This window comes from Perca flavescens, chromosome 24 (genome assembly GCF_004354835.1).
Source record: "Perca flavescens isolate YP-PL-M2 chromosome 24, PFLA_1.0, whole genome shotgun sequence".
In the NCBI taxonomy this organism is placed as follows: Eukaryota; Metazoa; Chordata; class Actinopteri; order Perciformes; family Percidae; genus Perca; species Perca flavescens.
This window is the reverse complement of record NC_041354.1, coordinates 14,505,728-14,530,595: the sequence shown is the minus strand read 5'-3', so window position 1 is coordinate 14,530,595 and position 24,868 is coordinate 14,505,728. Positions and strand designations below refer to the sequence as shown.

The window sequence follows — 24,868 nt, the reverse complement described above, 5'->3', positions numbered from 1 at the left end:
CTAATTAACTGTATGATGTAGAGTCTTGTGTGAGGTATTGTTGAACTCAGCAGGGAGATCCCTTTTTACTGGTGATGATTTGCAGTGTTTGAGAGCCGCGCAAATGCATGGTCGCAAGGAGCGGCGTCTGCCAGTAACCCCTACGTGCGCAGAGGCCGCGAGGGCCCATCCAACGCTGCTTGCAGCTTTAATTTTACTCTGTTTTTGTCGACTTTGAATGAAGTGTATTTTACAATGTTAAAATTACTGTTTATTTACGTGGAGTCTGGTGGGTTTAGCGAACGCCATTTTGTGGATGATTTTATCTTTAAAAAAAGGATCTTACTCTTTATTAGAAAGGTCGTCCTCCTTAGAAATCCTTTCCATAAAGTAATTATAATAATTGTCAGAATCTTAGAATATTAATCTGAGCAAAACCAGTGGCAAAACCAGCACTTTTGTTAAGGTAAATACAAGCTGGAAAATTGCCTTATAAATTACCAATGTCAAAGATTGTTGTTCCCATCAGTCACTTAGACACAAAAACATGGGAAAATCGGGGTTGAAAAAAAACTTAGTTACCCTTTAAGATCTCCGCTGGTACAACCTAAAGGCAGGACGCCCCCTGAGAGACTGTAGTAGTGTATGACATCATCATGATTTGACCTTCAATCTAAACAAATAGACATGAAAAAGTCATGGACAGCCATGACAGCCTGAGTCTTTGGTCTGTGTCCACAGACCAATTATAATCGAAGACAGGAGTTACCACCATCCCCTAACATGTTATCATGTGATCATATTCCTAACTACTAGGCCTCCTGAAGACACCTCCATCTGCTGATGAAGACTGTAAGATGTGTTGAAAGCGAGTACGTTTGTTGTTTAATTGATGACCTCCTCAAAGTCTTAACTATCCGTTTTGTTGTGTTTCTATGGTGACACTTTACAATAAGGTACACAAAAATGTAGGTAGTTACTGAGGAACAACTGGTAAGTTAATGAGACGTTCAGTCTATCGGTCATAAGTGCTGAATCACAGTTACTCAGGAACTTCTCATTAACTTACTATTAGCTAACAATTCATTAATTAAGTAACATTTAATACAGTAATGTACCATGAAACATGTAATTCATGGTACATGAATTATCAGGAATTCATGCATGACTTCATGCATGAAAAAGCATGAATTCATTAATGTAGTACTTCATGAACTATCAGTAATATACAAGGATCAATAGTATCTTATACATGACTTAATGCAGGAACAATATGCATCAATTAAGGTATTTGAATCATCATGATTTCTGATTTATTAATGATGTTTAGGTCTTTAGGTGTTAGGCCCTTCAAATAAAGTGCTGACCTGGTCCATCTTTAACATTGATACATAAGATATGATTAATGGTAGCATTAAATGTATTAAGAATTAAAGGAGTGGGTTGGCAAAATGATACTGACATTTACACAATACAGTATACTGCAGATGCATTTTTGTAGTTGCTTTATTCACAACAACATAAGGCACTTAAACAGTAATGCCTGAAAACAATGCTCACCCAAGTAGGATATTTATGAATTTTACTTTTTACTAACTTCTAAGTGTCTGAACAACAGAGATGTCTTGACTTTTTTATTATTAATTATTAATCATGTTATTTATCAATGTTAAAGATGGACCAGGTCAGCACTTTATTTGAAGGGCCACAAACATGATGAAGTAATGAAGAAGTAATGTTTAGTTAACAATAATTACACATTAAAAACCCTACAATTCAGTTTCTTTAGCCTCTCACTTTAACTACAGATTTACAGATGAAGAAGACATGAACATCTTTAATATATCAGAACTCATGATGATTGAAATGCCTCAATTAATGCATTAATTAATGTATTGTTCCTGCATTAAGTCAAGCATGAGATACTATTAATCCTTGTACATTACTGATAGTTCATGAAGTATTACATGAGTGAATTCATGCTTTTTTATTCATAGTCAAGCATGATTTCATGATAATTCATCAAGTGTTACCAGTCGGTTTACCAGTAACTAATCATTAGTGCTTGAATCCCAGTCACACAGGAACTTCTCATTAACTAACCAGTCGTTCTTCATTTGTTCCTTAGTAACTACGTACATTTTTGTGTACCTTATTGTTTTACTATTTCTATAAAATTAAAATCTTCCATAGATGATTTTACAGATTATTTATTGACTTTGTAAAAACCTCAAACTGAGTGTAGTGACTAGAGTATTACATAAACAAATTACACTATATCCAAAATTAGCTCTACTTGGCCCACATGAATGATGCATAAAAACGGTAGATGGTTCGGAGTGGCTTTTAGAACATAACAGACCTAATGTTGCTTAATATCTTTCAAAGGCCACCTAATAACATCCTGACCCTAAAACAACATTTCTTAATTATTTTCATAATCTTTTATTGTAAGTACCAAATATTAACATTGATTTTTTCAGGTGTTCAAATACTTATTTGCAGATGTATCATACAAATAAATAGTTAAAAAATCATACATTGTGATTTCTGGATTTGTTTTTTAGATTATGTCTCTCACAGTGGACATGCACCTACGATGACAATTTCAGACCCCTCCATGATTTCTAAGTGGGAGAACTTGCAAAATAGCAGGGTGTTCAAATTTTCCTCACTGTATATCCTCACTATAATGTGATTTGATTTAATTCTGTAATGAAACCTTATATACAGTACATAACTTCACATGATTAACTAAAGCTGCTACATGGACCAAGGACCATCTCTAGTTTTTCATCAGTTTTCTTTTTCTCTACACGGCCCGCCAACTTTAGAAAACTACATAGAACTGTGTAATGTGTAATGTGTATAAAGCGACTACAATCTGTTTAAAAATGATTAAAAACACCTCATTGTACCAGAGGCAATGCGAGGCAGCAGAGCGACCTTTTGGGTATTTTTATATTTCACATAAATTAAATTAATTAAAAATCAATGTGTATCCATGATCCTATAGTTTGGTGCAATATGTAATACTGACAGCTGGTGTTTAAAATAGTTACTGCAGTACAAATTCAAAATACTGGAGAGAGTTGTCTCCCCCAGCCCCTCCTCCCCAGACTTGAAGTTCATGGAGGTTGCCAGGCTGACTGGCAATTTCCACTGGATGCGGAACGTCTGCTGAACGTCTCTGGAACGTCTCCGGAACGTTGATGGAGTCAATAGGTTTCCATTAAAGTCAGTGTGTGTATTTCCACAGACTGCGGAACGTCTGCATCCCTACTCCGTCCCAGTTCCGTCAGTCCGCAGCCGTCCGCAGCAAATACGGAGAGCTTCTATTTTTGACGGACAATGGAGAGCTTCGCAGCAATTCAGCACACGGCAGATAGTGCGGGACAGGAAGTCGAGCACAGAAACAAAATAAATATCCGGTTAATTATCAAAATAAAATACACCGTGCTCATGGCGGATCATATTTCCCTGCACTACACCTTGAAAACACAGCACAGAGTTGTTTCCCCTCTAGTCCTCTGGAGGGAAAAAAAATGTTTTCGGTTTTGTGGTTCTATTCTACCTGAATTCGCGATGGTGGGTATTGACGGACGGCGGAGCACGCAGTAGACACACAGCGGAGCCGGTCTGCAGCTGTTACGCATCCAGTGGAAATCCCCGGTGAGCCCGCAGCATCCACAACAATGTTACTAGCCGCTTGTCTAATAGCTAACGTTAGATGCTACAGTTGACGGTCATAAAAGCCCGCGCTCACGAGTTCTGTACCCAACTGACAGACTTTTGGGCTCTAAGCTGTCTCCATCTTTCAAATACATACCCAATATTTACCCGGGGTTTGGTCAACCTTTTTTTTTTTTTTTTTTTTCGCACTGGTATCGGATTGGTACTCCGTATCAGCCAATACGCAAGTTCAGGTATCAGAAAAAGAAAATATGGTATCGGAACATCTCTCATTTTTAGTAAATATTCCATCTATTGAGAACATGGTGCATACAATTGAAAGCAGACCAAACCAATCAGTGTCCAGTAAGGAGCTGCTGGCAGCTACGAGCGAGGTTTAGGCATGTGTGACGGCGCGACTGTTTGCTCAAAACAAAAATGGCGGATATGATAAAAAAGATGGTTGATCCAATCACATGCTGCCCTTTTCCAAACAATTTCCAATGGCAGCTTTTTAGATGGTTCTGTCCTAACAAACTATATGGCGCGTCAGGTTACTACGAAAACATTTCTCTTTTCTGAAAATGTTCCTCCCTTTCACCATATAATCTTTTGTCTGTCTATTCTTGAATTTCTTTCCTTTATATTGTGCATACTCTACTTGGATTGTCTCTGTTCTAAACTATAAAACTACCTACAGTACCTTCTTGGACATAAGCCAACACATACAAGTAGATGTGGAAAAAATCTCCATGAAAACCCTTTGAGCATGTTGAGAAGCTGCTGGTGTACTCCATGGGTTCTGAAGTGTAGTCTGCAGCAACTTTTCTGGTAGGCAAGAACATGCACCTGTCAGCTGGTGAAGAGACTGTTGATTGGTCCTAGTTCAGAGGCTGGGGGCTTAAAGTAAACCCAACTGTCCAGTGTGAACATATTTGCTCTGTAAATGCACACAAATTCATTGATTTGTACCATAGCCTTTCAAATACAGTGTGGCGGGGAGAGAAGGGACTCTAAATGTGATGACTTTAGAATCTCTAAGAAACAGCTTCTCTGCTGAGTGAGAGGGTTAAGCTGAAGCTCATTTTATAGCAAGTTAGCAAAGTTGAAATCATCTGCACAAACACATGACTCATGTCTAGGAACTTCAGTCGGGCTTATCCAGTGGTATAAACTGCAGCCATCGTCAGAGAACCACATTCTCCCACATTATGTATTTTCTGAGTCATGTTACACTAAATCAAAAAATAATCTTTTTGGATTCATTTTTTAGCAGTTGCTTTCAGTTTTTTCTCCGTGGCATGGTGCTGTACAGTTGTGCTGTATGCTATTACTCACTTTTACCTCTTTCACACCAGTTACCTGGGTGGGACCAGGGTTATCTGACCCGTGTTCAACACATTTTTGGTCCATTTCAACTAGGCCAATCAACACAGGTTGATTCCTGGTCATTACAATTCAGATATGACCTGGAAGCGATGCATACCAATATCATCACATGCTAGAAATGGGCGGGGGTTACACATCATATTTAGTGAACAGCTTTTTGTACTTGAATGCCTTATTGTACAGCAAGCTTGTTGCTGCGAGCTCGGCAAGAGAAGAGAGAGAGAGAGTTGCGGAGCTGTAAATGAGAGAAAAAATATATATTTTCTGATTGTTTCACAGCGATGTTCTAAAGCTCAAATAAATAACCATCAAACAGATGATTTTGTGGAGACAGGCGCTCTTGTGTTTTCATTCCCCTCTGCATGTAATTCATTGCAAATCCAGCAATAAACAAGGAAGTAGGCTACTCTATTGATGGTGGAGGGATGTGATCTGTTATTATAGCAGATGAAGCTACACGAGCCAGTACACAATTTCAGATGTCCGGATCGCAACAAGCTCCAGGTACGCGTGTTGAAGACCTTCGCACATTGTTTCCTGAAGATGAGGCTGCTGCGAAGTCAACAGAGGCCATTCTATGGAGCTGTGAGTGATTTACTTGACAAGACATCAAAGTCCTCAAGTGAGCATGGAAGCAATCGCCGCCTACGAACTTTCTCAGGGTTCCAGCTGGAGAAGAGCAGTTCGACCATTGATTGGGTCAAGCACGGCTCATGGTGGAAGAGAGTGACTGCTCTCGCAAAGAGAAGAGGCGGAGACTGATGGAAAGTCTTAAAGGCCCGGCGCTTGACATTGTAAAAGCAGCACGAGCCAGTGATCCTGATGTGAGCCCCGAAGACTGTTTAGAGTCCCTTGAGCATGCTTTTGTGACAGCAGAGTCAAGAGAAGAGTTGTATTTTGCATTTTGTTTACTGCATCAAGCTGCTGTTTCAGCTGTGAATACCTCAAAACCAGTAGCCAGCTCCCCAAAACCATCATTCAAAGTATCGGAGGAATACTTCTTTTATCGATGTGGTAGGAGTGGGCATTTGGCAAGGAAGTGCCAAAGCCCAGAAAACCAAGCTGAAGTTATCAAGAGACTTTTCCAGGCTCTGAAGCTCTCCAAGAACAACCAGCCATCAAGTGAGGCCACCGCTAATGCAGTTAACTTTTCTGTTAAGAAAAGTACAGCTGACACGCCTGAGAGTGTACATATTCCTGATAGGTTAGTTGGGCCGCCTAGCCTGGTGCCGCTAAAGGTTAATGGACAACCTGCACTGATTTATTAGATAGTGGCTCTCAGGTGACAATCATTGTACTTGTCTGATATCCCCATTCAGCCAGTATCTGGTCTTTCCCTGTGGAGATTAAGTGAGTCTGGAGAAGGCTACCCTTACTGTACGTACACACCGCCACCGACTTGAGCTTCTAAAGATACCGGAAGTCATTCATTTTCAATGGAAGCTGGCTTCTCTCAGCTGCAAGGAGCGTCAAATCTGTCAGCGTCGAGTTTTGGGTGTTTTGAGCGTCCAGAGCGTCAATCAGAAAGTTGAACTTTGGTTACCTTTATGGTAATGAGCTATGACGTGGTTCAGCGGCAAGCAGCGGCAAGCAGCGGCAAGCAGCGGCAAGCAGCGGCAAGGAGCGGCAAACGCCAGCAACCAATCGGAATATAGACATCCTTCGCGCTGGCTGATCCCAGACAAAAATACGATGTAAACTTTCTTTCCTACCAAAACATTAGTTCCGTGAAAATGGAGGAAAAGCTCATACTCCCCATCATTTATGATATGACGTTGTTTGCGTATAGGGACCAGTTAACGTTACCTGCCGGTCACATGGTCTCTAAACAGTCCGCTCACGATGAAGTCCTGCACGGATCAACAGCTGGCGGCTGCTCGCTCTGCCTGCATTCTGCTGTGGTTCAGCGGCTAACGAGCGAGCTAACTGCTAACAGACACTGCTGCGACCAACAAACAATAACAATTCTTTCCACATATATGTAATTTATAAAAGGTTTCTTGTGTCTTGGTGTATTGGCCGTGCAGTGGCTGCTTGTGCTTTTTCTTCAATCGTGTGTTGAACATGATCGAAGAATGCTGCTTCTTTGCAGCTCAAGTCGGCGGCGGTGTGTATGTACAGTTACTGTGGCTCTGTGGTAGTTGATATGGAGTATCCAGCTGAGGTGTTAGGAACCAGCCAGACTATAACTGTCCTAGCTCTCATATGTCCTAACCCCAGGGCTGAAGATGACCCCAGGGCTGAAGTTCAACGCTTGGTGAATCAATGCAAAGACAATTGCATTGATGTCACCAGAACACTAGGCCTACGTGTTTTTCGTCAAGGAAGATCAACCTGCACTCAAGGGTGTTGCTGTACAGGCTGTGTATGTGTGAAACTACTGTCCCCCTCGACGGCAATGTATAAGACGGGTCAGAACATGCCAACCGTAGTATGTCTTTAAGACCCAAGTCTTCTACAACATGCTGACAGGTCTGCAGTTAGTTGCCATCCATTTTGCAAGAGCTGTAGTAATTTTTTTGGACTCTCCAAAATAGTGCTTTGGCTGAGCCTGCTGCATCAACCTGAGCCACGTTAACTGTATGCTTAGCTCGTAGGTGGTAGCTCAAGCTTGACGTGCTTTGGTGATATTTTAATTCAGCTTTACACAATGTGCATATGGCTTTCGACTTGTTTACTGAGCCGCCCGGGAGTTTTGGAAACGGGACGGAGGGGGGACGGACTCTGTACTACATTTAAGAATTATTTATTAAACACTAAATATTCAATTAAAATAATAATATATAATTAATAAATTATATCTATCTATATCTATGTGGCAATCTGCCACATGGCGAGTAAATGTTTGTACCAAAATAGTTCTGTTTTTCAGGCTTCATTTTGGTGAAGGTAAAGCTACTTTCTTCTGCTCCTGTGCTGTCTGCATGTCGTGGCTTCGCGGGGGCGGGCCGACACACACACACACACACACACACACACACACACACACACACACAAAAACTAGCGCACACACCAGATGCCAGCCACCACGTCACTTCTGTTTACTGATTGTTTTATCTATTATTAACTATTGTTTACCTTTTTTTCAGCCAGCCTTCCAAAAGAAAGCACAATGAAATAAAATAATCATTAACCGTCGACCGACAAGCAGGTAACGGAGTCTCAGTTCACCATCCGGAAGACTCTGACACACTTTCCGCACTCCGTGTCCGCGGGCAGCTGTAGGCTTGTACCGGTGTTGATGTTCTGTGCATTGTCGGACGCATGCAGCCACTTTCCTGAAACCGTTTGCGGGACTGACACAAGTCCACAGCGGAGTGTATGTCCGAGCCTGTCTCCACCGCCTCCAACGCCTCCACCGCCTCCAACGCCTCCAACGCCTCCAACGCCTCCACCTGCAGGTTGTCAACTGTGTGCTTTGGAATGAAAGGGAGAAAACAGGACGATGAGTAACACGGTGGATATCGCTCATATATATATGTTTTTTTTTACGACGACGGCAGGCACGTCTTGCTGTCTTCAGCATAAGTGCTGCGGGAAACCCTGCGAGTGAAGTGAAAATAAATTAATAAATGGCGGCATGCGATTAAAAAAAATGAACACGTTAATCGCGATACGATTAAGGGCCGAGCATAAGACGTTAATGCTGACAGCACAACTGAAGATGTTACAATCTGTCCTAGGGTTTTGCGGTTATTGCGCCGATTCATTCAGAACTATTCTGCAATCATTAGACCACTGACTGAACTCACAAAGGGATATGCTCCAACTCAGAAGAGAAAGAAGTATGCCCAAGATGTGAACAAAGTCTATTTGAAAGAATCACAGCTTTTCTGGGAAAGATGGGACAATAGGGCAATAGGGCATCGCTGGCTAGCTGCCGTATCGACGTTATGAGTTTGATGTGCGGTATCGCCCAGGCCACAGAAAATTGATGCAGACCTGTTGTCAAGGAACATGCCAGAAGTGGATGACAATGGCTGGGTGACTATACCTCAGTCTGGAGTGAAGACCATCTGCCAGAGAGTCTGCATCCCAGAGTCTACATGCAGTACACCAGTCTGTGTTGCTCAGCTTGGAGCATCTCCCCACTGTTTATGTGTATGACCTGTATGTGTTTCCAACACACATGGAGTATGATGAATGGTGGCAATTATAGTAACAATAAAGATAATGGAACTATGACTATAAATAATAGTTGTAGCAGTTCAGGGCTTAGCAGGGTGTTGCAGGGCATAGTAGGGCATAGCAGTGCGTTTACACATGGGGCTTCCATATGTACTGTCTTCCCCTGCCATCCTGCCAAGATCTCTTGCTACCTTTGCCACCCCATGTAAAATTTTCTACATTGATTATTATCCTAAGTGGACTTCCTCACTCTTTAGTTGAAAGTCCAGCGCATCTCATACAGATGCCTTGTGCATGGGCATCAAAAACTGAGGGCCACCAACCAAGCTGCCGCATTCGACAAGTTGGGAGTAGAACGGGTTGAAATATCTGCTGTTTGGTTACTCTGTTTCTGTTATGACTGTCATCTAACAGATATAAGCATCACTGATTACGATGGTTACTGTTCTACAAACATATTGGAACTGTCAGAGAGTTGTTTTAATGTAAAGGAGCAGCAACATTTCCTGTTGCTATTAGTGTTATTAAGTGTTGCATTGGAAGAAGATCTTAGGACTTTTATTGTGAAGCAGTCAAGGGAAATGCAATTTATTTGTCATGGCATTAGCACCTATTGCCTGGTGAAAAGTATATACTCCTACATAACAAGACCTGAATATGTTGGCCACCTTTCGTAGGTGTTTCAGTTTTAATGATAGAAGGGAATGTTAAAAGAAACAGACACAATGAGGCTGTTTTATAGTTTAATGGAAAACTAAAAATGATGCTGTGTGTGCAGCACAAGATCACATCTCAGTGCATGTGTGCCAGCCACATGAAAAAGTCAAAAAGTGTTTTTTTTCTGTAGTTAGCATGCAGGCACCCATCTTCTCTAAACTATATCCATTCATGACAGAGTAGAAACCATTGTCAATGAAATGTCTCTCTTGTAATTATTCTGCCAGAAGTGACTATTTCACATCTGCAAAATTCAGCATTTTTCACTTCCCCTTACAGTGAGTGAGTTGAATGCAAAGTGGTTGGGGGAGGGCCAGTACAACCACATGGGTGTGTTGCTAGAAAGCATCCCCAGTTGAGCTGTGGCGGCAGTAGAGAACAAATTTTCAAACTCCAGATGTTTGAGCTTCTTAAAAAAATATAATCTCTGATGAACCATCTTTAAACCATTTCTACACATTGCTTTACTAATTAAGGTTAGCAAATATTCGAGTGCCAAGAAATTCTAGGTTTTTCACATTCCTTTTTTCGTGGAAATTTCAAAAGGTAGTTTTGCACCCTCTGCTTACTCAAAGTCTATCATTATCTCTATGGTTTTCAAAATGTAAAGCTAAGGGTTATTATCACTGCAACAGCTCACAAGATTAGACCTCCTCCTATAGGTTGATTTGGTACCAACCCAGCAGAAATGTTTCTTGGATAAGAAAATCCTTTTTCAGTTATTTCAAATTTAGAACTAAATTACAGGTCATCAGCCACTATGATGATAATGTACAGCCCTTTGTGTGTCTTCTTTTCTCTCTGTTTCTTCCTTCAGGGTCATCGATCATCCAATCAGCTGACCTGTTCTCCAACACTTCCTGCAATACGTCCTCCAATGATTCAACATTCTGTTCTCCTGTGGACGAAGAAGTTGGGGCTGGAAGTCCATATAAAGCTCTGGAGATGTTTTTTATTGCTTTGGTTACAGGATCTCTGAGTTTTGTGACTGTCACAGGAAATATTTTAGTCATGCTGTCCATCAAAGTAAACCGCCACCTACAAACTGTCAATAACTATTTCTTATTTTCATTAGCATGCGCTGACTTGATAATCGGTGCTTTCAGCATGAATTTGTACACAGTCTACATTATCGTTGGCTATTGGCCGCTTGGGCCGGTGGTGTGTGACTTGTGGCTAGCTTTAGATTATGTTGTCTCAAACGCTTCAGTGATGAATTTATTGATCATCAGCTTTGATCGCTATTTCTGCGTGACAAAACCCCTCACATATCCGACAAGGAGGACAACAAAGATGGCAGGGTTAATGATCGCGGCAGCATGGATCCTGTCGTTCATCTTGTGGGCTCCCGCCATCTTGTTCTGGCAGTTCATCGTTGGACAGCGAACAGTGCCACCTGGAGAGTGTTATATTCAGGTACAGTAAATACAACTTAACTGATCCTTTTGACAGAGGGGGGCAGGGGGGGTTAAGAGTCAGTGGGGGTCCGGGGCCTTGTAAATTAGGCTGGCTGCAAAGGGGAAGTTTTTGTGGTGTGAGGTTTTGTTCCTGATGGACAGCAACCTCCTGCCAGAGGGGAGGGGTTCAAACTGTTTGTGTCCGTGGTGATAGGGATAGGCTAAAATCTTTCCTGCCCACTTCAGTGCCTTGGAGGCGTACAGGTCCTGGAGAGACGGCAGATTGCAGCCAAATACCTTTTCAGCAGAGCTGATGTTCACCTCCCACTTGAAGTCCTGGGAGATGATAGAGTACAAGAAAGCGGAAGGACTCCACAGTGTTGACTGTGGAGTCACCCAGGGTGATGGGGGCTGCGTCCTTCCGGAAATCCACAACCATCTCCACTGTCTTCAGAGCGTTAAACTCCCAAGTTTTACTGACTGCACCAGGTCACCCGATGGTCAATCTCCCACCTGTAGGCAGACTCATCCCTGCCAGAGATGAGTCCAATTAGGCGGGGGGGATGAGTCTGCCTACAGGTGGGAGATTGACCATCTGATATTTACTGGCGCCTTGCTGTTGATTGCTGCTCCTTTGTCTCTCCTCTCTGCCTCATTGTCTGACTGAGGTCAGTGTTCATTTGCAGTATAACCTATTGTGCGGAGGTATGCACTCAACAGTTGTCCTCCTGTCTAATGTAATGTCATAAGCTACTTAAATAGAAATGTATGTATGTATGTATGTATGTTTCTTTCAAAAGTCCAATAATTGTGATGATGTTCATAGACAAGGTGAAATAAGGAGCAAGTATAGATAGCATACCTGCCTGTTTTGGCACAATGTTGTTAGTGGTCTCGGCTGTCACTGCAAAATTAACGGTAATAGTAGACTAGATTATTATGGAAGTTTTATGACCACTGCTCGGGGTTCCTTGAATATACAAAACCTTTGCCTAAATAGCGACCTTACCTAAGATACTTCTGGTTCTGTGGTGTTGGCACTTCAAATGTGATGCCTGCAATGCACCATAGGAGCATCAATTGAGGAGCATTAACTAAGGAACGTCAATTGAAGCGCATCAATTGAGAAGCGTCAGTTATCGCATTCAGTGCATTTGGGCCTTAATACTCTAATACCTGTAATGTGTATTTATGGATGTGCAAAATATTACATTTTTAATATACTACAGCGTAATTCAATACCACCTCTAACTACAACCTCAAAGATGAACAGTTTAAACCAAAACTTTACGAAGACAGGATTGATTTCAGGTATGTTGTATTGGATTACATTAGCCTGTACAAGTGTGTCTACAAAACTGTTAACTCACTGTATATATCAAATGCACATAGAAATTCTATGTAGATCATGGAAGGGTTTCTTTCTTTCTTTCTTTCTTTCTACAGTTCCTTTCGAACCCTGCAGCAACGTTTGGGACGGCTATAGCAGCATTCTATCTTCCTGTCATTATTATGACAGTCCTGTACATCCACATTTCCCTTGCCTCCAGGAGCAGGGTGTCCAAACACAAACCAGAGAAGAAGGAGAAGAAGGGAATTAAGTAAGAACATCAAAGGAATCAAATGAATTGCATTATACAAGTTACAAATAACTTCATAAAAGGAAAAAACAAAACAAATGACAAAGTTAAAAAATAGAACCTTTTCTGAATTTGTAGTTATAATTATAACTATAAATCGTCATGACCATCACCACGGACTTCACCTTAAATCAATGCCATTCTTCTACCTACCCTCGGAACTTTATATCAACAAAGTCATGTGGCTGACCTTAGAAGGCTTGGCTCTTTAAGAGCATCCAGCATGCTGTGAGTGACAAGAGATGGCGGTCATCATTTGGCTTCAAAGATCCATAGTTCTAGTCATGACTTCTGATCTCTTTCAACCTCATTAAGACCATCATCAAACTCTTCCTTCTTGGATGACTAGTCACAGTTGCAAGAGTCCCCTTTATCTCTCCCCTGTCAAGCTGCTGAGAGGACAGTAGAACCCAGTGGGGGAATAGTTTCGACCACCCATCACTGTTAAGACAAAGAAAGCCAGAAAGGCTCTCTTTTCACTATAACCTATAAACAGCTGTGACTGTGACCATCTCAAGTACTGAGTGTGTGTAAAGTAAGTCCTCAACAACCTTAGAGGACACAATATTGTCAGTCTACTCCTCTTAGAGTCCTCCATGTCCACAGTTGCTATATACCTTTAATGAACTGAGACACAAAGGGATGTCTCCCAACTGAAAGTCCTCTCAATACCTTATGAATGCAAGAAATGGCAACATACACAGAAGCAACTGAAGGACGCACTAAATCATCGGGGGAGAGCATGTGTCTGGGTCTAGCTGCTTACTCTGACACCATTTAGAGAACATCCACCATTTCCGGTTATAGTTAGCATGTGTGGAAGGATCCCAAGCATTAACTGTGGTCTGCATGACAGCTTTGTCCAATTACAGAGGGAGTAGAGTTAATGGTTTGGGGTGCCAAATCAGACCACCTGCCTGTAAAAGGAGATCTTCTCTGACCAGCAAGACCCACATTTGTCAACTGTAGGACAACTGGAGGAGTGGTAGAAACCAATAAAATAGATAGAGAATCAAAAGCAGTGGTTGAAAAGCATACAACAAATCTTTCGGCCACTCTTGAAACAGAGCATCTGTGGGAGCCCCCTGAGCCCTCGGGGAAAACCAGCTCTCACAAATATCAGTCCAAGCTCTGCCAAATTGGGACCACAGTAAAGCTACAACCTCCAGATGTAGCCTTCATTTGCGTGGAAGGGGGCCCATCCTGGACAGGAGATCTGTGGCCCGATTATTCACCCCTGAAACATACACTACTCTGATGGACCCCAGATGGTAAAGGCCCACAACAAGAGCTTCCTGGCTACCTGGAGACAGCTAAAGGGATCTGGTTCCCCTCTGGTGATTTATGTGGTACACAGTGGAGTTGTCTGTTTTTACTAGGAAAATATACAGCAAAGAAACCATGTACAATCTTTAGGGACAAGGCAACTGCAACAAATTGACGGATTGGTTATTGTGGAGACCCAAACACAGTTATGGTACTAACAGTCTCGGATGAGGTGAGTAAGAGACATATGGTGAGCCAAACCTGACGTCAGTCACATGAATTTGTTGCTATGGATATCGAGGACAGAAAGATGGCATCATTCAAGGTGAAGACCATGGTGACTGAGTGACATTGACATAGATCTGTTTTAGCTTCCATTTTCCATGTAATCTCTCTGTTAACAGTTTATCTTGGTTGACATTAAAATTAAATGATGTCTTGAATGATGAAATCTTTATACTGAAGATGGTTGTAAAAGGTTTATTGTCTCCACTAACAGGGAACAACAACTGTGCTGAGCTGCATGTATCAATTATTTTAGTGGTCGAATATTCTTAAAATGAACAACTAACCCAATCCGCTAATCAGCTCTGTGTCCCAGCAGTGTGTGTGAGCTCCCTCATCCGCCAAGTTGGCGGTTGAGGTTTTCATTACAACTAGCAATCATATTAATTTTCCGTTAAATGTTGAAGTTACCATGTGCCCGGACCGCCCTGTCGACTAGGTGGTAATGCTAGATTGGATGCTTTCTGCTTAGATGCTGATGCATTGATGCAGGGCTTTTCTGGTAAGGTAGTTCAGTTTTACACAACGGGCCGAGTTTTCATTTAATTTCAGCTTGAAATGAACCCAAACTTTCTCTGACCTGTGTCTTCCTCACCCCTGCCATGCATTCACCATGTCACCTGTACACACAACACTGTAAGCACACTGTGTGACAGTAATAATCATCCGTGCGAAAACACAGTGGACTGTGACTACATAGTTAAATGGATTATACAAAGCTTTGATCCCAAGAAATTTGCATCAGTGATTTTTAGTAATCAAATTACTATAGGAATCGTTTCAGCCCGGATTCCAAACGTTTTGAACCACTCAAATACCACACATATTATACTTCTCTGCTGTCCATCTAAATGCCCTGTATATTCCAAACAAACACAGCTTACCAAACATATGGCTAAATGTGTGTATACTGTGTGATTCTAGGTCTACAGTATGTTGATCACTATATTTGGCGATGTGTAGAGTTGTTTGAATTCAGATTCAATCATCACTCTCCTTGTAAATGGTTTGAATGTACAGGTGACATGAATTTTTTTCCACATTTTGTATATCTTTTGCAGTTTGAATCTATTATTATCCAAATAATTATATCTGCTTTTACTGTAGCTTAAACTTTACAACTTCCAAAAAAATATATTTCTGTGTTCAACCAAAAGAGTTAACAAGTGGGTCAATAAATCACAAATTGGCACCAGATGCATGTCAACCAGGCTATTAACATTGATTAATCATGTACCCAATTTGCTGCAAAATGAATTACCATAATATCTTCACAATTAATGATTCATGTCCATTTGTGGATTTTTAAAATGTGAACATTTGATTATGCAGAGATGTTCTAATGATTTATACTTTGTGAGAAAATGCAATTCTAACTCTTTTCCAGAACTCCCAGCTTGATGAAGAGTCATCTGTTAAAGCAGAACAACAACAATGAGACCAGTCCTCAGGCCAGTCCCCGCTCTACGCCCAAAGTCAGTCTAGACTCAACTACCACTGCGCTGGAGGCTGTGAAAAATGGCAGAGTGGAGGAATCAAAACCTGTTCAGCCACAGCCTCTATCACAGCCCAGTCCAGGACTCACACAGGTACTTACTCGTACACAATTAACATCTCGGCTTTTGTACGCCTTCCAGATGTTAAGCAGTGTGACAGATTCATAGCTTCAATGTCCATGGGCAATTTATTGTGTGGTAGCTGTATCTAATCTGAAGCTTCATAGTTAACATATCTATCTATCTATCTATCTATCTATCTATCTATCTATCTATCTAGGAAAAAGAGAGCTCCAACGATTCGTCCACAGCTTTTATTCCCCACACAGAACCAAAGGACAACGCCAACAACGAGGTGATATCTGAGGTTGGTGTTCAAAAGTTGGACAACTTTCTTTTTTCCATTTAAGGCATTATTTCCAACACATAGCTTAAAAGTAAATTGTCTTTGGGATTTAAACAACTTATGTAGCAGGGCATAGTAGGGCACGGAGCAGGACCACGGCGACAGCTGCAACCATGATTTAGGTGCCACCTAATCATATCTCAAACAGGTCTAAACCACAGAGGCTAAAACTACGTTTTACATAAGTAAACCTCTCATAACAGATGGAAGATGTTAAAGTAGACTGCATGTGTTAGTTTGGAGGGGACATGGACATAGACAAAGAGACAGGAGGACATGAACAATATGGTGCTTTTACAACATCACATCAGACACATGTATGGGAGGGTTGCACCATTCCAAAATATTCGTGCATTTAAAGGCCAATTATCTGATGAAATGCTGTGACCAGATAGAGAGGGACATTCTGATAGATGAATAAATATGTCCCTGGGTTCGTGAATGTGTTGTTTGAGCACTGCTGTAGTACCTGAGTCCGGTCTCGGACTGAAATGTTTTTCTCAGAATTGTCTTGGACTCGTTGGTATTTGCACTCTGACTTGGCCATTGGTCAGTTGGTCCAGCAATATGTTTTTTTTCTATAGTAATTTCCGCCTTCAAAATAATACCATTGATGAAGCTTGCTTGATCAGAAAACATCCAACTAGAATGGGCTTGACATTGATCGCCTGTTATATGCTTGGCTGGGTCATATGCCTCTGCCCATCACGCACACACAGAGGCATTGATCATTTTAATTTTAGCCACAGACACAATGTCGGCGAGAACTTAGTACTATGGATTCTTCAGGACAAGTAATAAGTTCAAGAATGGGAACATGCCATTTCTTTTAGTGACACGTGTTGCTTGTTACAGTATTTGTTACATTCTGCACCATTGGCAGCCCAGAATGTTATTGTTACACCATAAAAAAGACTCAACATCTAAAATGTGAAGTTGCACTTCAGCTTTATGTGACTTAATTGAAACTTAAAGTAAATAATGTGGCCTAATTTGATCCTACAGTGTTGTTATTCTGCACTTGCTATTTGACCATTACAAATAATAATGCAAAATGATCATCTTAAAATAGATAGTAAAGATAATGGAACTATGACTAGAAATAGTACTTGTTGTGTGGCCGGGTTAGCTCATTTGGTACAGCAGGCATCTATACATATATAGAGGTTTACTCCATGTCGCAGCAGCAAGTGTCATTCCCCCTCTCTCTTCCCTTTCATGTCTTCATCTGTCCTGTGGAATTCGACAGCTGCAACCATGATATAGGTGCCACCTAAACTTCTGGGCGAAAAAACAAGGACTCAGGAAATAAGCTCCCCCGATAAGTTAGTAACAAGCATTTCTAGGACATGTTTGCACACAGATGCAAAGAGAGTTTAGAGAGGAGCTCAGTGTGCCAAAGGAAGTCCCCCGGCAGTCTAAAACTATAACAGCATAATTAAGAGCTGGTGCTAGGCAAACCTGAGCCAGTTCAATAAGGGTTGGTAGATGAATCTGATTACTATGAAAAGAAGCAGAGAAGAGAAGGAGTGCTGTGTCTGAAGATATACACCCTCCCCTGCTGGTCTAGGTGAACGCTGCAACTCCTCACTCCCTAGCTATAAGCTTTATCAAAGAGGAGAGTTTTAAGTTTACTCTTAAATGTGGTACCCAGACTGGGAGCTGGTTCCACAGGAGAGGAGCCAGATAGCTGAAGGCTCTGGCTCCCATTCTACTTTGAGAGATTCTAGGAACCACAAGTAACTCTGCATTCTGGGAGCGCAGTGCTCTAGTGGGACAATAAACTCTAGTGCTACTCAACCGAACTAAATAAGGCAGGCGTGAAAACCCCCTTAGTGTATTGAAAACTGCACCACTGTTTCAGAAAATGTAATTAAGCAACTGATACAAATCCAGATGTTTTGCTACTCTTTCTGGATTACCATTCTTGCACTTTTCTTGTGGTACATAATGACTTCAAACACCTTCATCCATCCTTACTGGACATAAAAGTTTCTAACAAAACTGTCTTGGTTTTGTTACAGGCTGCAACAAATCCCAACCCAGAGGCCACATCAACAGCCAATCCTGCAGTATCCAAGATCACCTCCAACTCGAGGTGGTCCAAGATAAAGATTGTAACGAAGCAGGCCGGGGATGAATGCATCACCGCTTTAGAGATTGTCCCCCCCGTAGAGGGAGCCGAGAGGCATTCAATCCCAATCAGCCGTCCTAGGACTGTGGCAAGAAAGTTTGCAAGCATTGCTAGAAGCCAAGTGAAAAGGAAAAGACAGATGGCTGCCAGAGAAAAGAAAGTATGTTTATTTAAAACTGCATTAATATAATCTATAACAGGCATGAGACATAAATGAGTAAACAATACATGTTGTGCTGACATATAGGTGTACATTACATCAACGGCTCTTTGTTCGATTGGTTGTGGGAGAACACAAAGAGTGTTCTCCCTCTACAAATGAGTATAATTAAGTTGTTTACCCTTAGATTATTGTAACGATGAAATATATATAATTTGCATTGCAATGGGTTTAATTATTGGTTTGCTCAATTGCACATCGTAATTACAAATTAATCAGCTTCATCCCTTTTCAGTGTCCCTAAATGTGTGAAAAAGCACGGTCTGAAGAGTAGGTGATACAAGCAAACTGTATCATGATGCAGGTTACATCTTCACTGATCATCCAGACACAGAAAAGAGCAGTATAATTTATCATAACAACAAGCAAAGCTAAAACTATTGGTTTTGCATGGCAACATACGGTATGCTGCTGCTTTACAGGTGGGACTACCCAGTTTACCTGCCTGTCAATGGGGTACGGAGCAGCTGTTGATGAGTTGCTGTTGAGCTGCAGTCACTTCACTTCATTAGTGTTCAAAATGACAGATGGCATTTGGAAATGTTCCTCTGAGCTTTTGAAGTGACAAAGCGTGCATCTTAAACAACTTTTTTTCCTGATTTTGGTCCGTCAGTCTTCAAAATCACCACAGAACATACTTGAATTTCAAAATATCAGGGGGTTCGCTGAGCAAAACTCAGAGGAGTGGCTCTTATCTAGGTAGTCAGCACTTTTGGAAGAGAACATTGTGGTCCCACAAGGGGAATAAACACACTGGATCACTTCTAAACACATTTCAAAAACGGTTATAGAGCGGAATCACTACTTGCGTTTGGGAGAAGCAGCCAAAGTATGTAAACAAACTATGGCACATCCCCCCAGTGACCTGTGAGGTCACGAAATGGTCAAGCCAATCATAGGCCACCCTACAGTCTGCACTAAATGACCATAGACAGTAAAATGAATGGTCATCGACGCCATATACTTCGACTGAGACCAGTCATTTTTCCGGTGATGGCTGAATGTTACTGCGCAGCCTCAAACTGAACTTTACGACGTAGATGTGACGTGAGCAACCTGTCTAAAAGTTGTAAGTCTTATGGTAGCTGTGCCGAGAGAAATCTCAATCATTCCGAATCTTGCAGAGACGGAGAGCATAGGTATATTTAAGGAGATAACATAGGCAAGGTAATTATTGCTAACTAAATTGTTAACTATTGTTAACTAAAATGCTAGTTAACATTAATAATTAAACTTAAACAGCTAATGAAAGTTTCAAACTTCTTGCAAGCTTCTCCTGACTATACGATAATATCTCTACTATCGTTAGCCTATTTTTACAAAACGTCTGCTATGGCCATAACCTGAGATACAAGGTAATGGAGCCTTTTATACATTGTTGTGTTTCTTTAGAAATAAACAATGGACAAATAGAGTCTTTAAATGCTTCAGATGTAAAGTTATTCGCTGTCAAAGTGACGCCAAAATGAATGGGAGTCAATGGAATGCTAATAGAAGGTGGTGGCTTGTTAGCTTAGAACAGTGGTTTTCAACCTTTTTTGAGCCACGGCACAGTTTTTACATTAAAAAAATCCCGCGGCACACCACCAACCAAAAATGACACATTGTAGCCTAATAATCAAAATATGCATTTTTCCTTATTTAAAATGTATCCATTGCTTTTGCAGGCTTACATCGATGAACTTGGCCCTACTGCTTACATCCTGTAACTGCGGGATGTGCGCGAAAGGTGGCAGCAGGGCTCCAGACTAACTTTTTTCATTAGGAGCACAGTGGCCCCCAACGGAAAATTTTAGGGGCACAACCAAAAGGTTCTGTAGAAATAAAGTTGCCTTGCCTTACAAGCTCAGCCTATCAGTCAGTCACCAGGGTACAGAAACCACTGCTGTGCCTGCTCGGCTCCGAGGAAGTGTAACGTCAACAGCACCGCGACCGCTTTCGGCTCGCCATTAATATCATATCACAGCAAACGCTGTCTGCTTGAAGTTATGAAAAACTGTAACCACACTTGAAACCACTTTATCGGCATTTCCGTGACTCACTGTGACCACAAAAATGCAGAGCCGACGTAGTTTGCATCGTCTGCAGCTCTGCGTGTGTGTGCCAGAGTGTGTGTCAGAGCTCTGCTCTCTGTCAATTCTCATGCCTAGTCCACACGGACACGGGTATTTTTCTAACCGTGACTTTTTTTACGCGGTTCGGCCTTCCGTCCACACGAAAACGCAGTTTCAGGGCACTGTATCCGAACATTTTTGAAAACTCCGGCCAGGGTGAGCATTTTCAGGAACGCCGGTTACAGTGTTGACGTGTGGACAGTATAACCGGGTTTTTTGCCTTGCGACGTCAGAGTGTGCGCCGTTATCCGCTGTGTTTGACGTCATATTTGTGTTGATGCCAGACAGGCGCTCTTCTGAAAACATCCAGACTACAGCGCTTTGGAGGATTAGCATTTTTTTCAACTGAGACTACTTTGTTGAAACTGGTTGCCAGTGTTGGGAAAGTTCACTTTCTACGTGAACTAGTTCAAAGTTCAGTTCACAAATTTTAAAATGAACTAGTTCAGTTCATAGTTCATACTTGGAAATTTTGAACTAAGTTCACAGTTCCAAAAATGAACTAGTTCATATTTCTTTTTTTTCCATATGTTGCTTCAGTTCAATGTGCCGTTTCAGGTTTGCTGTGGATGTGACTGAAGTGCGGATTTTCTTTTTGAAAGCCGGCGGGCAAAGTTTGCACAGAAATGTAAGATTTTTCCCATCCTCACCGACCTTGTCATAAAACTAATTTAAATGATCATACGACGCCTCATTGCTGCTTCCTTGCTACATGCTGCTTTTTGCTTTGATGACGCATGCGGCGGTGCAACACTGGTGGCTGGTGTTGCCAGATTGGGTGTTTTTTCCGCTACATATTAAGGCCTGTTTACGGTGTGTTTTAGCCGGGTTTTCGTCTGGAAGGCTGTATAGAAACCTGGCACCCTATTGAACCAAGTTAAACTGAGAGAGCGTACCGTTCACAGACACCAGAATGAACGAGTTCACAGTAACGTTCATCAGGCAGTAATACAGTACGTTCAGTTCACATTCGCCCAAAATATGAACGAGTTCATGAACTATCGTTCAATGAACGCGCTCAGGCACAACACTGCTGTTTGCTTTGATACGGCATACCCGCGTAAATAATAATGTTGGTGGCACCATATGGGTCGGCACAAGGTACTTGCTCTGGATGAAGTGAAAGCTGAAATATGTAGGTAGAGAGGACAGATGTATATGGTCCAGCAATAATAATTTCTCCTCCCTTACTGATGTTCAGCACTTGAACATGTAGGACGTGACGGGCAATGTGACAAGCTCAGCTTTTTACCCAAAGTTGAACATTCTTGAGCTCTTTGCGACCAGAAAGAAACAAAAAAACTCACAGCGCAGAAAAGACGGTTAGCGCCTCGTCACGCTGCTGGTGTTTGTAGCATGCTGTAATTAAATGGCGCTCCCATTTTAAAGCAATAAAAACGTATAGTGGCCTCAGTAAAAAAAACGTTTTGATGTACACAACGCTACCAAGTAGAGTGCACTCTGGACGATTTAGTTGATATAGAGAAAACGTGCAGGTGTTTTTTCCCCCATGGACCAATCGATTCGTTGAAGAGTAGGTAGAATTTCTGAAATTCTGATTATCCCCTCTAATACTGAGCAATTTTACTCATGCATCATTGAGAGCGTCCTGACGGGGACCATCACTGTCTGGTATGGAAACCACCAACAGGACCGCAAGGCTCTGTAAAGAGTGGTTTGTTCAACTAAACACATAACAGGCGATGCCCTACCCTGCCAAAAGAATATTTACACAAGGCATGGCAAGAAAAAGACTAGGATTATCACTAAAGCTCAAAACTACCTGTTGAGGATGGAAAGAAGGTACCAGATACACCATGCTACAAAACAACAGAAACAATGTTATGTCTCATAGATTATCTCAAACTAGTTTTATTTCTCAGCAAATTGATTTTCATATCACAGAGAAATTAAATAAACAAAACAAATTGCTACCTGGAAAGTAGAGAAGATCATCAGCGCTCTTATTCTTTTGCTCAGTTAACTCTTCTTCTCTCTATTCTTCCCATTCTCTATAGGTGACCAAGACTATCTTTGCCATCCTGCTGGCTTTCATCATCACATGGACACCGTATAACGTCATGGTGTTGATCTCAACCTTCTGCCAGTCTTGTGTCCCTGACACTGTGTGGGCTATTGGCTACTGGCTGTGTTATGTCAACTCTACTATCAACCCAGCTTGTTACGCACTGTGCAATGCCACATTCAAAAAGACGTTCAAGAACCTGTTGCTGTGCCAGTATAAAAATATAGGTACAAGATGAGATGGAAGGAGAAGACTTAGGGTGGGATGGATAGGGAAGGGGTAAACAAAACAAGAAGCAGGGACAGAAGAAGGGAGAAAGGAAATATTGTTTAAAAGGTGAGTGGGAGAGGGCTGAAGGGAAATGGATGGCATAACTTAGTTGAAGGGTTCCTTCTAAAGAGTAGATACATATATAGGGGATGAGTAACTGTGGTTTATTCTGCAAATGAATGCCATTGGTACATATAGATTCAGATCGAAATGTGAGTGTAAACCAGTGATTCTTTAACCTGACCAGTTTAATGATATGACAGTTGTGTTTCCAATATACACTACAGGAGTTCAGGAATAGTTTCACCACCCATTAAAAATTATGTGTCACTGCCGTTAATTATAGCAGCAACTCAAGCCATGGCTACAGTCATTATCACAGCTACATTCTGTCACAATCACAGCAAAGGCAGCAGCCAGTGCAATATAGCTATGTTAACAAAAATAGTAACTAGCGAAGACTAGTTATCTAAAATTAGCTGTAATGATATAAACTTGCAGCTGAGCCACAGCTGAAAGTGTGCATACTTGCACTCAATTATAAATCAAACATAATACATAATAGTATGCCATATCATAATGTATCCATGCTGTATGCACGTTAGAACTCAGCCATCCATGGATCAGAGGGAATGCATAAGGTATTGCAAGGTACAGTAGCTCAAAATCTATTGCAAAGGAATGCAAAAGTAGGTCAGAAAAAACAAAATTTTCCCTGTGAGCTTTTGGTGGTCATTTTCATTTAAGTGTAGGGCAGCTTCTTGGAAAGAAATCTTATTGTGGTGATCTTTTATGAATTTTATCTGATTTCATTATTGTATATAAATGTTTAAAAACTCTGATTCTGACTGACAGCCCAAATTATGCAATTGATTCTGATACCATAGATCATAGATGCCATAAAACTGAAGAAAAGGAAATTAAAATATGAATAAATGAGATCTACATACAGAGGAGAGGAGGGATGACTGGGAGACTTTGACTGTGACTGAGGACAAAGCAAAAGTGGAGGAGTAGGGTAAGTTGTTATGGTGGAGGATAGAGGAGAAGGTAGCAGCAGTATGAGGTAAATACAAGTAGCATACCACACTGTGGCAGCCATGTTGTGAAGGTCTTTAACTTATGACTTATACTTATAACAATAGCAGCTAATTATGTTTCTAAAGAAACTTTAATTATTTACAACTTGACCACCTCATTAATTGTAGTACTTCTCCCTATTTAAGATGTAGTAGTGATTTTCTCCTATTACCCATGTGATCAGTTTGTGTTTTGGTCATTCCAGGTCATACGCCATCAAATAACAATCTGGTTTGACAAACGTCAAGATCTTGCTGACCTAGATTATCATCTTCTGATGTATGTACTTCGAGATATTTAATGAACTAATGCATTGTAATGCTTAAATCCAATATCAATTTCCCACACTGTTCCAGGAGTCCATAGTGGCCAGGTGGGGTGAGGTAGGGGTCGAATGCTTGGAGTTGGCTTAAATATAATATACGGTTTATGTAATTGTAATAATATAAAGAGTATTTTTTAAATGTGTGATGATCAGGAAGTTTTCTTTTTAGTTCTACAACTATTTCTTTGTATTGAGTCATGAGACCTAAATTTCACACTACTGCCCTTAGGCCTCAAACACTGTTGCTTGAGGCTTAAGCCCATCAGAAAGGAGCTGCATAGATTTTTATATATTTCTTTTGTCCAAATGAAATGTTGGCCCACA

The 24,868-nt window shown here is 41.3% G+C and overlaps 1 protein-coding gene across 2 annotated transcripts; it reads left to right on the top strand.

The window, feature by feature from the left end:
- The first annotated feature begins 10,881 nt into the window (after positions 1–10,881).
- chrm4a (cholinergic receptor, muscarinic 4a) lies at positions 10,882–24,504 on the top strand. 2 transcript variants are annotated; one of them, XM_028572201.1, is made up of 6 exons: positions 10,882–11,301; positions 12,729–12,883; positions 15,861–16,062; positions 16,250–16,336; positions 18,400–18,669; positions 22,862–24,504. In XM_028572201.1, the coding sequence occupies exons 1-6, from the start codon at positions 10,897–10,899 to the stop codon at positions 23,105–23,107; spliced, it is 1,365 nt and encodes a 454-aa protein (XP_028428002.1). In that variant the 5' UTR covers positions 10,882–10,896; the 3' UTR covers positions 23,108–24,504. The 2 variants fall into 2 exon arrangements, with proteins under 2 accessions (XP_028428002.1, XP_028428003.1); XM_028572202.1 differs by lacking the exon at positions 22,862–24,504 and adding an exon at positions 20,397–20,475.
- The last annotated feature ends 364 nt before the right edge of the window (positions 24,505–24,868 follow it).